The sequence below is a fragment of the Marmota flaviventris genome, chromosome 3, assembly GCF_047511675.1.
Source record: "Marmota flaviventris isolate mMarFla1 chromosome 3, mMarFla1.hap1, whole genome shotgun sequence".
In the NCBI taxonomy this organism is placed as follows: Eukaryota; Metazoa; Chordata; class Mammalia; order Rodentia; family Sciuridae; genus Marmota; species Marmota flaviventris.
In genome coordinates, this window is record NC_092500.1 from 86,999,283 (window position 1) to 87,016,616 (window position 17,334).

A 17,334-nucleotide genomic window follows, 5' to 3' on the forward strand; every position below is an offset into this window, starting at 1 on the left:
TAAAAGTGCCTGAAAAATCAATTCAGTGTATTAGATACAAAATATTCCCTAAATAGTATACATGTTGCAAAGTTCTGGTAGAATTCATGGGGAAACATGATGACAACAGATTAATACAAAAATATTATTTAATATTTAGAATTATAGAATAAATTATTTTAATACAAATATACATGAAAATAAAGAAGCAAAAATTGCTTCTTTATTATAGGGCCAAGGAGGCTCAAAATACAAAATAGCAAAGAGAATTTGGAATCAACGTGTGTTTTGGATAACAAATGAGATCAGCAAGACCCTCAGCATAAGCAAAAATGAACTTGCAATATTCTTGTCAGATATCTAAATCACTTGTGTTTTCTTAAAAGCCTACGAATGTGGTGGAGGACTAGGGGAGGAGCCCATTTTTATTAAGAGTGGTATCAAGAAGAAGCAGCTACTTAAAATGAAAATAATATACATATACTGCTATTTGCTTAAATATAACAATGTCATGAAGAACCTTAATCCGGAGGACCAATACATTTAATGCTCATGGATAAATCTTAAGACTTTCAAGCAAAAGAAGAAAAATAAGAAAATCTCGTCAATATAGGTTTTGTATAAGACTATACTGTCATTTATTTACTTTTAGGCTTTATTATTTCAGTTTAAGGGAGAAAAGCCTTATATTTTGTTTTTTCCTAAGAGTTGGTCATTGACTCACTCTAGTGCTGTAAAGTTACCTTACTTTTCTGAAATGTCTTTGTTCTTTTGCTCTTGCAAAAAGTGACATGCCACTTTTTAATGTGTCAACTCAATGAGCCACATGACCAATTTAAAAAGCATTTTACTGAACTTTAAACAAACAACAAAAAAATCTTTTTTCTTTTGTTTTGTCTTTCAGGAAGTTGATGGCAATAAAGTTATGTCTTCATTCGCTCCACACAACTCATCTACCTCACCTCAGAAGGCAGAAGAAGGTGGGCGACAGAGTGGCGAATCCTTGTCTAGCGCAGCCCTGGGGACTCCTGAGCGGCGCAAGGGCAGCTTGGCTGATGTTGTTGACACCTTGAAGCAGAGGAAAATGGAGGAGCTCATCAAAAATGAACCAGAAGGTAAAGGCTGGAAAAGGAAATCGAGTCATTTCTGCTGTGTGGTTTCAGTACCTTGATTTTAACTCCTAGGTGTTTTTTTTTTTTTCCTTTATGCTCATAAAGTTAAATTGGACAAAACAGAAACCAAATGCAATGCAGATGAACAGTATTCTTTCTCAGAAACACTTAGATGTACATCTCTGGATTTTTAAAATCATACATTTATGTTCTGATGTCTTCCTTATTTTCCACACACAAGTGAGTTGTGGTTGAGTGAAACTTAGATGCAAGAATGGAATGTGGCAGCCGAGCCCACAAAAGTCACAGCCCTGTCAAATATCTCAGTCTTGTTTGTTTATGTCCAGTAATTTCTTTTCATCAAGGACCATTTTAGAATTTAATTACATTTTTTAAACTTTTAGAATTTAATTACATTTTTAAAACTTAATACATTAATATATCTTAGGTCTATTTCTTCTATAGTCCAAAATTGATATGGTTAGGCCTACTGTGTATTTAAAAATTAGTGATTCTCTTAAACTCCAAGATGTGCTCCCCATTTTGTTGAGCTTCTGGAGTTATTCTTTTAAGATTTCATCTCTGACTCTCTTTAACATTTTTTGACAGCAGCCTGAAAGTGATATGCACAGGGACTTATTTTAACAGTAAGGCAAATAAACCAGTACAAGCTCATACACAATGGATGTGAGCTTTATGTTGCTGATGCTTACAAACACCTACTTACACCTGTGTATGTCCCAACCATGAATTCCACACCACAAGCAAGAACATGTTTCCTGTTTCAATCAAATCAACCAGTAATGGCATGCAAAGACATATTATAAACCAAAAATATACTGCATGTACACTACATAATACTGAGTTGTTTTACTCATTTCTAGTCTGTTAGACACTGGCAAATACCAAGTCTCTCTGACACGAAATGTATGTTAACTAATTTATTTGGGAATTATGTGATAAATATTTCTGGATCCCTATCAGATATAGAGCTAGGCCATGGATTATGGTTTTTATTTATGCCATTCTCATGATCTTAGAATTGGAAAGAATTCTAGAAATGATTGGGTCACCCAAGAACTTTTGGTATTTTGATATCTTACATCCCCTTCTATTCTCACAGAGATAAAAATGGAGCTTTATGGAGGACCCAGACAACTTTAAAAAAAAATACTGTGTGTGTTTTCCTGATATTAAAAAAATATGATCTTATTATACAAAATATTTTAAAAACAAAAAATATTTAATGGAGAAAATAAAATTTACTTAAAATTGCAGATTTTTTGATATGAAACCTGTCATACATTTATTTTTGTATATTCTGTTTATTAAACAGGATGAACTTCTTCCTTTCAAATTATTTTGCATCTTCAGTTGCACTTAACATTTTCGTGTGTTTTCTCTTATCATTAAATGTGATTTGGAAAAAAAAATAGCTGCCAAATATTCAAAGATATTCACTATTATAATTCATATATTTTTAAATTAATAGATCTTTATTTTCATAGAGCAGTTTCATATTTACAGAAAAATGAAGCAGATAATAGAGAATTCCTATGTGTTTCCCCCATATACAATTTCCTCTTATTAATATTTTACATTAGTATAACTACATTTGTTGTAAGTAATGAACCAATCTTATTAGATTATTATTTACCAAAGTCCATAGTTTATTCAGATTTTCTTTGCTTTCAACAAGGTTTTTTTTTTTTTTCCTATTTGGGGATCCCATGAAAGTAAAAAAAACACATTACATTTAGTTGTCATTTCTCCTAGGGTCTTTTTGACTGTGAATATTTGTTAAACTGTTCTTGTTTTCTTTATTTTAAATTATTTTTATGTGGAATTTTTTTAACACATCAAAACAAAAATTATCCATACTAATGGGGTACCCTGAGATGTTTCAATGTATACATTCATTGTTGTAATCAAATTGAACATACCTGTCTTCTCAAACATTTATGACTTCTTTATGGTAAAAATATAAAGAAGTTTTTCTTCTAGCATTTCTTCTAACTATTTGTACAATAGTTATACTGTTTTTGTTTTTGATGACCTTGAAAGTTTTGAGATTCATGTATATGGCAGGATGTCCATTGATTGGAATTTGTCAGATGTTTTAATTAGACTTGGGCTTGCAGTTTGGGGAAGATGACCACTGAGTAAAGTGCATTTTTTGTCACATCATATCAATTATATACTTTCTATGCAATTAAGCATGTCGATGTTGACTTTAAGGATTTAGCTAAAGTAGTGTTTGTCAGGTTTCTCTGCTATAAAGTTGCTGCCTGCCCTCTTTCCACACCACATTCTTTAAAAGGAAAGAATTCTGCGTGTCCACAACTAAGGAGGAGGGTGTTATGTGCATTCCCTTTGTTTAGGGTGGTGTATCTACATCATTGCATTGGAATTTTTTTTTTCATTTATTTCTTTTCCCTCATTTATTTATTTAGTCATTTATTTATACTACTGTAGACTCAAGGAAATTTATTTTATACTTTGTATGTCACTTAGACATGCCACTAGTATTGTGATTGTGTTTATTTGTTTTAGTTTCTCACTGCCTTATTTTGTGGTGCTGTAGGCTCATTTTATACCTTTCAAGTACTCCTGTTCTACAATCAGATATTTTTCCAAGAAGCCCTGGTTCCTTTTATTGGAGAAAGAATCTGGATTCTAGGTGTACTCATTGCTTCTGAGATGCTATTTCAATTTTAGTGAGCATTTTCATTGCTGTGACTAAACAGATGACAAGAACAACTGTAGAGGAGGAAAAGGTTTTTAAGGGCTCACGGTTTCAGAGGTCTCAATCCATAGACAGTGGACTCCACTCCTCAGTGTTCCAGATGAGACAGGAACAACCTGGCAGAAGAATGTAGGAGAGGAAAGCAGCTCACATGGTGGTGATCAGGAAGCAGAGACTCCACTCTCCAAATACAAAGTATATACCCCATAGCCGTACCTCCAGTGAACCACTTTCTCCAGCCACACCCCATCTGCCTCTAGCAACCACTCAGTTAATCCCATGAAGAATTTATTCACTGGTTAGGTTAGGGCTATATAACTCAATCATTTCTCCTCCAGACCTCCTTGCATTGTCTCACATGTGAGCTTTTGGGGGACACCACATCTAAACCATAACAATTTCTTTTAGGGCCTCTCAGCTGGTACAACAAATAAATTTATATGTGTATATTAATCTACATACATATCTATAAATATTACTGTGTTTAACAATACCTCTCTGGAGCTACACATGAATTCTTACTAGTGTCTCCAATATTAATCCCTGTTTATCCACAGGGATTATTTTAGCATAATCTCTTCTTGATCTGTACACTCCCATCCAACTTTGAGAAACCTGACTCCCACCATCCACTTACTTAATTGTTTAATGACATTATGTACATATAACAATACCAGAATTATTAATAACACAATTATCACCATGATAAGAAATATCTTGATCAACTATAGTATAGTTCTTATATGGAATTCCTCCTGCTTTTCTTCTTAGAGATTCCATTCTTTACCCAAGTTACTTAGGTAACTTATTTTCCCTCCACCCCATTCAGTAAGGTCATTTCATACATTTGTAATACAATTAAATTCTTTCTATTTTCTTTCTTGATATTCCTCAAACTTATAAATGCTTTTTTTAAAAATTTTCTTTTATATTAAGGTTCAACCTTTGCATTTTACATTTCTAAGTGTCTTGATAAATGGATATAATCACTTAGTCCCCATTACACTACCGTGGAGACAGTTTTCATCATCCTAAAGTATCCCCTGTGCTTTACCTGATCATCCCTCCCTCCTTTTCCAGAATACCAGACAAATGGTTATCTTTTCCTATTCCTACCGTTTCAACTTTACTAGAATATCTTATAATTAGAAGCATACAGCATGTAGCCTTTTCAGACAAGCTCTTTACTTATTAATATATATTACTTCCATGTCTTTTCATGGAATGATAGCTCATCTCTTTTTATCAGTGAATAATAGTCATTGTGTGAATGTACCACAGTTTGTTTATCCATTTGCATATCAAAGGACATCTTGGTTACTTCCAGTTTTGGCTTATTTGGAATAAAGCTTCTATCAATATTCATGTGCAGATTTTTGTGTGGACATAAGTTTTCAGCTCAATTGAGTAAATACCTGGGAAAATGATTGCTGCAATATATGGCAGCAAAATGTTTGGCTTTTTAAGAATCTGCTAAACTGTTTTAAATGTGGCTATATGATTTTACATACTTGCGATAAATGTAAGTTCCTGTTGCTCCACATCTTCTTCAGCATTTGATATTGTTAGTTTTTTGGATTTTATTAATTCAAATAGGTTTGTAATAGTATCTCATTATTGTTTTAATTCTCAATTCTGTAATGACAAGCAATGTTCAACATCTTTTCATATGCTTGTTTGATGTATGTGTATTTTCTCTGGTGATGTGTTGGTTTAGCTGTTTTCTGAATTTGTTAATTGAGTCACTTTCATAAAATTGAGTTTTAAGACATCTTTATATATTTTGGATATAAGCCATTTATTAGATATATATTCTGCAATTTTTTCTCTCCAAGTCTGTGGCTTGTGATTTCATTCTTTTAATGTTTTATTTTTTAGAATGAAAGTCTCAGTTTTAATAAAGTCCAATTACTGACTTTTTTGCATAGCTAATATTTTTGATAGACACACACTTATTATCTTAAGCAAAGTCATTTAGATTTTCTCCTATGTTAACATCTAGAGTTTTATAATTTTGCATTTTATAATTTAGGTCTAAGATTATTGTTAATTTTTTAAAAGTTATAAATTTTGTATCTGGATTAATTCTTTGTTTATAGATTTCCATCTGTTCCAGCACCATTTGTTGAAAAAACCTCCCATTTTCTATTTAATTGCCTTTGTTCCCTTGTCAGGATAGTTGACTATTTATTTCTGCCCCCTATATCCGTTCTCTTGATTCATTGGTTTGTACTTTGGCCAATACCATGCTACCTTCATTACTGTTGATAATAATTCTTGAAGTTGGGTAGTTCAGTCCTCTGACTTTCTTTCTTTCTGACAGTATTGTTTGTGTCATCCTAGATCTTTTGCCTTTCCTATAAACTTTAGGATCAGTTTGCATATATCCACCGAATAACTTGAATTAGATTGAGAATATGTTTTATCTACAGATAACATTGGGAAAAATTAGCATCTTGGAAATACTGAGTCTTCATCTCCATGAATACAAGATGTGTCCCTTTTGTTAAGATCTTTAATTTCTTTGGAGTGTCAGTGTTGTCTCCATATAGGTCTTATACTTATTTTGTTATATTTATATCCTTGTATTTTTTTTGGTACAAACCGGCACGTTGATGTAAATGAAAATCAGATCGTGTTTTTAATTTTGAATTCCAATTACTTTGTGCTGGTGTATAGGATACAATTGACTTTCATATACAAATTGGTATTCTGTGTTCTTTCAATAATCACTGTTAGCTCTAGAAGTTTTTATCAGTTTCCTTGCAATTTTCTGCATAGACTATCATGTTATCTGCAAACAAAAAGTTTGATTTCTTTCTTCCCAGCTGTGTAGCTTTTATTTCTTCTTCTTGTCTTTGAACATAGCTAAAACTTCCAGGACCATGTGGACTGAGCATGGTGAGAGGGGTCTTCCTTGCCTTATTCTTGATATAAAGGAAAAACATCTGGTTCTCACCATTAACAGTGATGTTAGCTCTAAGTTTCTTGCAGAAGATCAGTATCTAGTTAAGGAGGTTTCTCCTGTTCCTAGTTTGCTAAGAGTTTTCATGAATGTTTTAGAGTCATCTTTTGTTTTTTTGGTTATGTGTAGATATGATGTGGGATTATTCTCCTTTATACTATTGAGACTATGCCATTTTCAAATGTTGAACCAGTCTCTAAACTTGGAATAAATCCCACTGAGTCACAGTTTGTAGTTCATTTTAGTAGTTAGATTTCACATGCTTATAATTTGTTGAGGATGTTTGCACCTGTGTTCATAACGTATATTGGTCTATTGTTTTCCTTGAATATAATGTCATTTTCTAATTTTGGCCAGGAAAACAAGTCTGGTTTCATAAAATAAGTTAGGAAGTGCTTTCCTCATATATAAATTTTTGATTATTGTTCCAGATGTGTTTAGGATTCAGGGTTAAAGGTTAGTAAGAACCAACCTGTGGTGGTGTGGATTATATTACAAAAGAAATTTGGGGATTTTATTGTTAGATGATGTTCTCTGTAGAAATTTGATAGATGACCTTGGTATTCCCCCACCTCCCAGCATATTTTTTTGGCTTACAAGTGAATGCATAAACTCTTTATTTGGAAGTATACTGTAGGCCTAAATCCAGTAGATATATCCCAACAGGAAAGAGGATAGGAGATGGTAACCCAACCCTGATTTACTTAGGGGAGACACTAAGAAGTATGGAAAATTAGAACAAAATTAGAGTAATCATTACTCCTCAGTCTAAGGATGGAGCATCTTTCGCAGGAAGGATTGACACAAAGAAACATTGTCATTTAATATGAACATTAGACTATTGTTTATTTTGTATTTCCCCAATTTGTGTGTTTTTGTGTATTTTCCCCTCTAAAAATATTTTAAAAGCTTGGCTAACCAGTGAACTGTTATTAAATAATATAAAGATATAGCACAAATACAGAAGTAGAATTTTATGGAGGACAGACATAAATTTTAAAAGGCAAGCATCTAAAAGTCTGAGTTACAGAAAGATAATTTCTGTGTGAACATAGAACCATGAAGATTCACTTATGTTTGCATATACAAACAAGATTCCTAGACATGTGTTTTGAATACATAGAACTGTAAATGAACTTGCTCTTATTGATAATTTGCCATGAAAAAATGTTTATTACTGAAACAGTTTAGAGATACGTCAAAGAGTAATAGTTATTTGAGTAGAATGATGATATTAGTCATAAAGAAAAAATTCAGTAAGATAATCACAATATAGGAAGTTGCATAATCCAAAATAATAGAATGTTGAAGAAGTTTTGTTGTTGTTGTTGTTTTAATTGCAGGGAAAAATGCATAGGGAATTATGTTTTAGGAGTTACATAAAAATATCACAACAATTGGAAAAATACATTATCTTTAAAGACGTCATCAATCAAAGAGGAAGATTGGACCTGAGAATTGTCACTAAAACTTCATGTCATCCAAGCATCAGAAGAGAGGCATTCTGTACAGCACACACAAAAAAGGGATCTATATCATCAAAAAGAGTAAAACAGGGCTGGGGTTGCGGCTCAGTGGTAGAGCGCTGGCTTAGCACTTTCAAGGCCCTGGATTCGATCCTCAACACCACATAAAAATAAATAAAATAAAGGTATTGTGTCCAACTACAACTAAAAATTAAAAATTAAAAAAGAATAAAACACTTAGAAGTAAATTTAACAAATGAACTGAAAAGTTTTTACTCTGAAAACTAGCAAACATTGTTACAGCTCTTAGAAGAGAACAGCAATATGGATATGAGGGGAACAGAGACAGAATGAAGGAAACTAAATGTTAAGCTCACAAATATATGCCACACACAAATCTTTTCTTCCCTCAAGCAATTTTTTCCATTGTTTTTCAAAGGCCATTAAAATGAACAGCAGGTTGTGATGAAAATTTCATTAAGCCCCAGCTAAATGATTATGAGGGTGCCATATTCTTGCCTTTGCTTCCTCTTGTTGAGGGGAAAGCAGATTTCAATAGAAAGACCACATTGTTTTCAACTTACCCCTGCCAGTAGCAAACTAACAGCAATTCAGAAGTTAGAAGAGAATAGTGTGTTGCACAAAAGGAGTCCACTGAGGTGCGATGGTTAGAAAGAAAACTCAGATTTGCATATGGGGTAATGAAAAGTCTGTACTGTATTTTAGGTAGCCTATTTTTTCAAGCAATTTATTAAAATATTTTAAGAGTTACATTAGAAGAAAAACATAATAGTATTTTTTGTTGGTGTTTTTTTGCCTCTCATCACCCAAAAAAGTCTGGTGCTAAAGATTCTTATTGTTCAATATCACCTTAACTGATATGGTATATCACAGTTCACAGTAAATTTGTGGTTTTAAATATCTGGCCTATGTATTTTAGTTCCATTATATTGATAATATCTGGGCTCTATCAGTTAGCATTATTAGACTTCACAGTTCTAGAGTCACAATGAAGTTTAATATCACAGTATGTTAACACATCATTTCTGTATCAAGACACTATATGAATATGATGCATTCAGGGGGAAAATATATATAAAAATAGAAAATATGATATGTATTACAATATATAAGTTGGTAACACATATTAAGTATATATCAGGTGTTAACTATAGTGTTAAGCAATTTATATGAAATATTTAATCTTTATGTATATCTTGATAACAGAGCTGCCATGCATAGCCCGAATTCCTATCTTAGGAAGTACTATTAATGTTACCTAAATATTCTAATTTCTATTATTTCCATTTTCAGATGAGAAACTGATGGTTAAATATATCACACTGAAGTCACTGTCAGTCTAGATAGAATCTATGCTTTAACCACCGTTCACACTGTTTCCTCCAGTTAGGAAACTTTTTTTTTTAGGTATAGATGGAGACAATACATTTATTTTGTTTATTTATTTATTTTTTTATGTGGTGCTGAGGATCGATCCCAGTGCTTCACACATGCATGGTAAGCACTCTACCACTGAGCCACAACTCCAGCCTGTCCAGTTAGGAATTTTGTCACACATTTGTTTAATGTTTCCCATGCCTTTGAAATATTGAATACTAAAGTGGTATTTAATAATTTTCTACTAAAGTAAGTTCTTCATTCCTCCACAGTGATCAAATTTCCAGAAAGGTTTCAAGTATATCTTAATAAAAACTTGTAGAAAAAAAATGTCTAGGAGCAAAATTATTGTTGACTAAGAGAAATTCAGAACTAGAATGAAATATGTACACATTTGAGGCCCCCATTGTCATTTTAGAGAGAGGGAGAACAAGGCAGAGATGTGCCTGATGTCACACAGCCTGTAATGTTAAAGTCAGATGGAGAGTCTAGCCCACAGCATATGGGTCTGAGTTCTTCTTTGTCCATTCTTGAATTCAGATATTCTTTATTCCTTTTAATCTTTTAGAAACAGTGTTTTCACTTTTTTTAAAGAGGATTTAAAATTATATCACTCTGTCACCCTGTGGCAGAGCTAGGTTTCCACAAGTACGCATGCCCTCAAGTTTCAGGTGTCTGGATTGGTCTGTAAATACAGGTCTACAGTTAAATTTATGATCCAATCCAAGTTGATTTTATGCAACTTTAGGATAATTACAGCAAAGGTGAAAATAATTTTTATTTTGATGAGTACCTTAGATATCACTTCAGATAGGATCCCTTTAGATGCAAAGAAAGCAACTGAATTCTTATTTTAACATTTATGGCATTACTATTAACTTCAGCTTCTCTTTGGAATGGACATTTCAATCTATTGATACATTTGTTCCTATCTCCTAGAACCAGAGCAAACAAAATTCAGCTTTCCTTTATTTCTGTCCTCTATGTACAATTCTGTTTCTCTTGTCTTCCAGCCTAAATTGCTAGACAGAATCATGCAGTATATGGGCTCCACTCATTGTTTTCACATCTTCAAGAATTTCCTTCATTGTTATCATTACTCTAACATAATACTGATTACATAGTATGTAATAGTGTGTTTCTCTTCTACCATTAAAATTTTTAAGGGTGAGTTAAGTCCACATAATTGATATTCAAATTATTTGTTGAAAGAATGTTTAAACTGCCTCAATATTGTCCCATCACTGTCATGAGTAAAGGAAGGAGAGACCTACAAAAATATCTGCCTCTCCTCTCTACTTCACTCAACCCTCCCCCAAACTTTGAAGTTGGTATTATTTATTATTTAAAGATAAAACAAGGCTTCATAACATCTTCCTGTTATTTTATGGAGGAACCTGATTTAGAGTACAAGTACTGTTCCCCATGCAACTCTGTATTTACAGGACTGTATTTAACCTGACTCCACCCTCTTTTTTCCCTTTACCCCTATGCTCTACAACTCTCCAAGTCCTCATTCTTCTGCTCTCTCATCAATATGCATGCAGTTCCCTCAATGATCTGTGTGTTTAATACTAGTGTGCCTCTTCAGATGCTGTTCCTCTGCCTTAAATGCCCTTTCTATCTTATCTACCTAGTGAATTTTTATTCACTTTTTAATACCCAACACTTTTATCTGAACACCCTTGTCAGACTCTGGCTTGGCTTGCACTGCTAACACTAATTCATCTGTGTAGCTCTTCCCACAGGATGAGTACCCCAACTTCCTCTACAGTAGTTTGTGGTCATCTAAATACAATGTTCTTGGAAGAGTCCTTTTGGGTTTTCTGATAATGAGCTAAGTAGGTGTTTGTTTGTCTTCACTTAGGTGACAATCTACCTACTAATTGACATTCTCTGGCCTTTGCCAACACTCCCCTGCAAATACATTAGGTTTCACTTGTCTTTCATCTGATATTGCCTTCATATTCTACTCAGACTTTTCTTTGACCCCCTTCTCTAGTTCATTCTGTCTTCTCTGAGTTTCTTTTTCTCATAAACATATTCTGTCTTTATTGAATCTTTGAGATCATTTATTACAGTTCTTTCTGTGACTTAGAGGTTAAAGTGTTACCCTGGCACAAAAGTGGATATTTGAAAACCCAGAGTATAACACTAAAATATACATATGATGTGTTTGTTACACTAGTGTAAATTTTTTATTCATATTAATCCTTTAAGTGGCTATTATACATTTCATTTAGGAAATACTTTGACATTCTCTATGGATTACTGGCCACAGATAATAATTATATCCCAGTGCTGTAAGTAAAGTGAGAAGTGAATTTGATTGATTTTTGAATAATCTTTCAGAATCTAGAACTATAACTTGTTCTTTAATGTGTTGCATCATAATGGAGTGCAGTACCCTTTTCTAGGTAAATAGAAAAGGCATGAGAATCATAGTTCATACTTCTCAGGATGGGCTCAGGACTGGGGCAGTCTCCTCCAGGTCACCTTATGTGCCATGGTAGAAGGAGAGCAACTGTCTCCTTTCAACACCTGCCTAGCCTCTTCCAGTGTTCCGAGGACTCTTAACAGGTTCCTCAAGGATAGTGAAGTTTATGAGCAAGGAGGTAAGCAAACTCAGAATTCCTGAGTGGCTGCAGAGGCTTTTATAAATCATGGCAGTTATTTATGAGAGGATTGAAATTTTGTGTGGTTTTCCTTTTTTTTTTGAGAGATAGTACAGAGCTTTTATTTGGCTTTCAAATAAATGAGTTAAGTAGACAGAATTTCCTGTTGGGATTTTAGTTCTGACTCTTTGACTAAGTGATTATGGTTTAACATATCTATTTAGTTTAGTTTCTGATCAATTTTGAGGTGATAATTTACATATATTTAGCAATAATTTAAATATACTTTTACCTACTTTTCTCTTGAAATTTATAACATTTTGCAGAAATTCAAGTTCTATGTTAAAAAAAGATTTTTTTTGCCTAAAATTGCACATCTACCTTAAAATTTACACTTAAAATGTAATATTTACTTACACTATTTGCTATAATAATTGTGTTAATATAATGAATGTTCTTTTTGCATTGGCAATGCTAACTGGGCCACTTTCATCAGAAGGTGGTTGAAGAGAACAAATGAGGTAATGCATATCACAGTACTCACTCTGTCAGTCATAATCAACTTGGAAACTTACCAGTTGTCAGTATCACATCTTGGTTCACTGGGAACCTGGCTACTTTAGGTACACCCAAAGTGTATAGTGCTCTTTTCCCAAGATATTATTATATACTAAAAATTCTGATTCAGAACTATAAAACTTTGAAACTTAGGATATATACTTAACAACACGAGAACAATAAAAAGTAACAGCAAATCCAACAGTCAAAAGATCCTGCAGAGGTAGTTGCTTTGATGTTTACTTATATAAATTACCCCAGATAAATACATATTTTGAAAATTTCCTACCTGAAGAATTAAATTTTTAAGGGAATGAAAATTTCTCTGAATTGATGATGAATGAAACCAGAAATTTTGATGCACATGTAACTAGAAGGGTCAGTTTAACATTGAATTTTTGGATTGGCTATTTTTACACGATAAATGTGAATATATGTGAAGACAAATATTATTTGGGCCCAATGCTTCATAGTTTTTTTAGATTTTCATAGTTTTCTGTTCTAAGATTCATTTGTTCTTGCTTTTCTACTTTAGTTTGCTTTCTTTTTACGATTTCTTTTTGGGCACAAGTGTGCACATGTGTGCATGTGTATGTGTGTGTGTCATTCCCTTTCAGATCCTGAATTCCTTGGTTTCATATGGCAACTCTCTCTCCCCCTGTTCTTCCTTCTTAGAGTGTGAAACCCACACCCCCAGGATTATTTTGCCATGATGCGTGTGTGAGAAACTGCATTCACATATGAAATTCTGTTTCTGCTGGAACTTGGCTTTCTTTTTATTTACACAACTGGAACTTTTTTCCCTGAACTTCACAAGATCTTTGCTCACCATTTTATATGACAAGACCCTAAAGGCACAACATATTACCAAAGTCACCCAGTGTTACTTTACATGAAGCAGTTCATTGCTTTCAGTATGGACTTCACAAAAAGAGTTTTCTTCTTGGGAGAACTAATAAAAATAATGGAATGGGCTTGAAAAAGTACATTTGTGACAGACTTCAAGCCTTTACCATAGAGTTATCTATCACCATCAGTAGGTGAAGGAAAGGCAGGATTCTCTCTCTCATACTTTGCAGTACAATACAGATTCTTAGAGGCAAATGCCTAAAACACTTAACTCTAGTTGTACCACTTGTAGGATTCTATTGGACACATTTTATGTTTATTCCTAAATGTTATGAACCCCAAATTAATGTATACATTGTTCATAAAATTGGTCTCTTTTAAAACTTAAAACTATTTATGGATATTATTGCGTCTTTTTGATATTTACATGTCCTAAATGTAATTCACTTGATTGCACTTTCTATGTTACTTGTGCCTCTTTTCAGAAAAATTGATAATGCATTTTAATTTTTATTGCAAATTATAGCTCCTCAAAACAGATATAAACTCCCCCCCCCATTTAAGATTTATTTTAGGGTTGCTTATGTAGGCTTTATAAGCAGTGTATTTTCATCTGCAGTTTACTACAACATTATATGTAATTATTCTATAGAAAAGACAGGCCCCTGGTGCATGAGATTTGGCCTTCTGAACATTTCTATTGGCTTTACAAGTGTGATGTTTGAATTTATGTTATAAATCTCAATGTTAGTTCTTATAAATTAAATCTCTGTTGTTGAGCAGCCCTTTAGAAATTAAATTGGACCATATCACATTAACAGACAAGTTGAAATACGAATTCAGAATTACCCCTAATTTTATCAAGTTTCTAATTACTATTTTTTTAATGGGAAAATTACAGAGATAGGCTTTTGTAAATTCAAAAATCCCAAAGCATTCCATTAATTGAAAGAAGAGGGCACTTTGAAATTCAGTCTTGTTTTAAAATCACATTTGATGAGGTGGGAAAAATCAAAAGTGAGCAGATCAGGGGAAAAGCCTAAAGATACTTTAATTGGCAGAGGTTTGAGTTGCTTTTGTTTAGTTGCTCACTGTCCTTTTGACAAAGTACATGTTGAAGAGGCTTTGTAAGTGCTGTTCCACTGAAGGACAAACAAGGGTACTTTTCAATTGAGCTCTTTTAAGTTTTGTTCCTCACACTCCCGCTGCTGTTGGAGGCTACTCCTGATGTATTGTGGCTGTGTTCATCTGTGCAGTCTGTCACTGGAAAATGTCTCTCTTCTTGTTGAGCAAGCTACAGGCTAACCTCCAGCACCCTTTCAAAGGCATCACTGTATGGAAATCAACACTCAGAAAGTGATGATAAAGAAAGGAGTTTATTTTTTCAAAGGTCAGGACAAGAAGACACCCTCAAATGTTGTAGAGCCTATTTCCTCAGGAATAAGGGTTTTAACTTTAGCCGAGTTAGCTGAGTTTGAAGTGTCATTTTTCAACACTAGAGTGAAACTTGTTCACTGTCATCTCCTTTTCAAGTAGTATTCATCATCGCTTATCATTTATTATAGTTTATCCTGATCTTGTTGATTTCATTAAGTGTTAGAGAAAATTAATTTGTATTTTCTTGAAAGACCCTCTGACTGGGATCGTAAAGGCTTCGTGATTGCCCTTGGAAATCTTCACCTAGTGAGTCCCTGAGCTGAGATCTAGGGTATCTGAATAACAAAACCATTTGGCCAAGACAGTTTCTATTTTTGTTTTAAACTCTAACTTTCACTCTTGCTAATAACATGTAATCACATTATAAGTTTATGTCCTTCATCTTCTGCATTGTTCTTTGAATGATCAAGTTATCATTTTTAGTTAGCTGTTTGTATTTTAACATGAGAAGGTAAATATTTGATCCCTAAGTGTTTCATCCCTGCTCATACATGAGTTTGTCTACTGAGGGGACTGTCTGAACCATTCCAAATGTTTTTTTTTTTTTTTTTTTTTTTTTACCCAGATGATTCTAGTATTTTTCTGAACTTTTCATATAAATGGAGCACCTCTTTTCCTTGTGCTTAACCAAATCTGTCAGTTACAGACTTTCAGTTTCAATGTGTGGATCACCTAAAGGAAAACCCAGTGACCCAGGCTGTACATTCACAAACACGAGGAGAGCATGCCAGCCTGTCTTGTTGCTTATGTGCCACAGCTTTTGGGGATATCATTTATTCAAGAGTGGAGAGCTAGCCACCTGTTTCTGAGGCCTCTTTTCCCTCACATTGAAGGTCCAGGCCCTTGCTGAATTGTAACACTCTAATCTGGGCAACACACATCGAATCTTCCTGAAACTGATTTGTCAGACTAGCTGGAGGATTTTGTGTTTACGCGCGTGTGTGTTTTTCACTCCGTTACCCTTGAGGCACTTGTCACGACCGTGCATATTAAAATTAATCAGACCTCCCAGGCCTGTGTGGCTGTGTGTTTAACATGGAGAAGTGGATATCAAGCATTTGCCCTAATTAAATAGGCCTGCTTGGTTTTGTTCTAGTGGATGCTTGGTCTTTTTTTTTAATAGGAGTTACTTATGGAGAAGGCACGGACAGCACTAGAGTCAGTGGAGAGCTCACTCAGAATTGCCTTTGCCACCTGCTCCCAGAGTTCTGAGACCTTGAGGGCTCCCAGTGTGCCTGTCCAAACCGCCCTTATCATTGAGGAGAAATATGGCCCACATCATGAGGGAGCAGTGAGGCTAGGGCAGAACAGAGTGAGCATATGACCTGGACATTTTGGACTGATTAAGACAACCCATCTTACATGTTAAAAAACTTTGGATACCAGATTGTACTCTGTGCTCTTATTTTTGGATGATGAACTTTGGAAGCTTTTGGTGAAATTCTTGTTTGGAATTCAGAATGAGTGCTCTTTCTTTTGTGTCTTGAATTTGAAAGGCAACTTTACTTACCTATCTTTCACTTGTTTCCTGGTCATATACATATAACATAGAAGCCATTTATAATGCAATAGCATGTGAACTCACACTCTCTCTCTCTCTCTCTCTCTCTCCACACACACACACACACACACACACACACACACACATATATATATATATATATATATATATATATATATATATATACTCACTTCTGAATATTTATGAAACTAGTTTATTTTCATTTATGTTAGACTTTCTCCATAGCTCTAGGGAAGACTGTCATGGGACATTTGGAAACAAACATTTATGAAGTGTAAGCTGAAAACACTGAAAATGTCACACACTGATAAAACACAGTAGTTTTCTTCTTTGTTAGTGTCATAAATAAGGTAAACACTAACATACTGACCTGAGTTTGTGCATTTTACTCTCAATTACTGTGTATTATGTAGATGTTTCTTTTTGTATTTTAGAAAACAAATTGAAAAATTTGTTCACAATATTTCTATTTCAATTTTACATACATATATATATATATATAAAATAAACCATAGAACCTACATTAGAAACAATTTGGAAGCTAAAGTAATAATAATAAAAAAACCCTTTATTGTTAAGCTGTTTGGGGTGACAGTTTACTAGATTTCCAGATAAGCACTGAAGGTCATTTGGTCAAAGATAACTCTAGGAGGACTGAGTCCCTAGAATTGGTTGATGCCCTTCCAA

At 33.7% G+C, this 17,334-nt stretch overlaps 1 protein-coding gene across 23 annotated transcripts in view; it reads left to right on the forward strand.

The window, feature by feature from the left end:
* Window positions 1-17,334, forward strand: part of Sox5 (SRY-box transcription factor 5) — a 960,217-nt gene that overhangs the window by 667,460 nt on the left and 275,423 nt on the right. For all 23 annotated transcript variants that reach the window (XM_071610082.1, XM_071610083.1, XM_071610079.1 and 20 more), the window contains one exon: window positions 884-1,094. In XM_071610082.1, coding sequence (XP_071466183.1) covers window positions 884-1,094 — 211 coding nt within the window. The remainder of the gene's footprint in view (window positions 1-883; window positions 1,095-17,334) is intronic.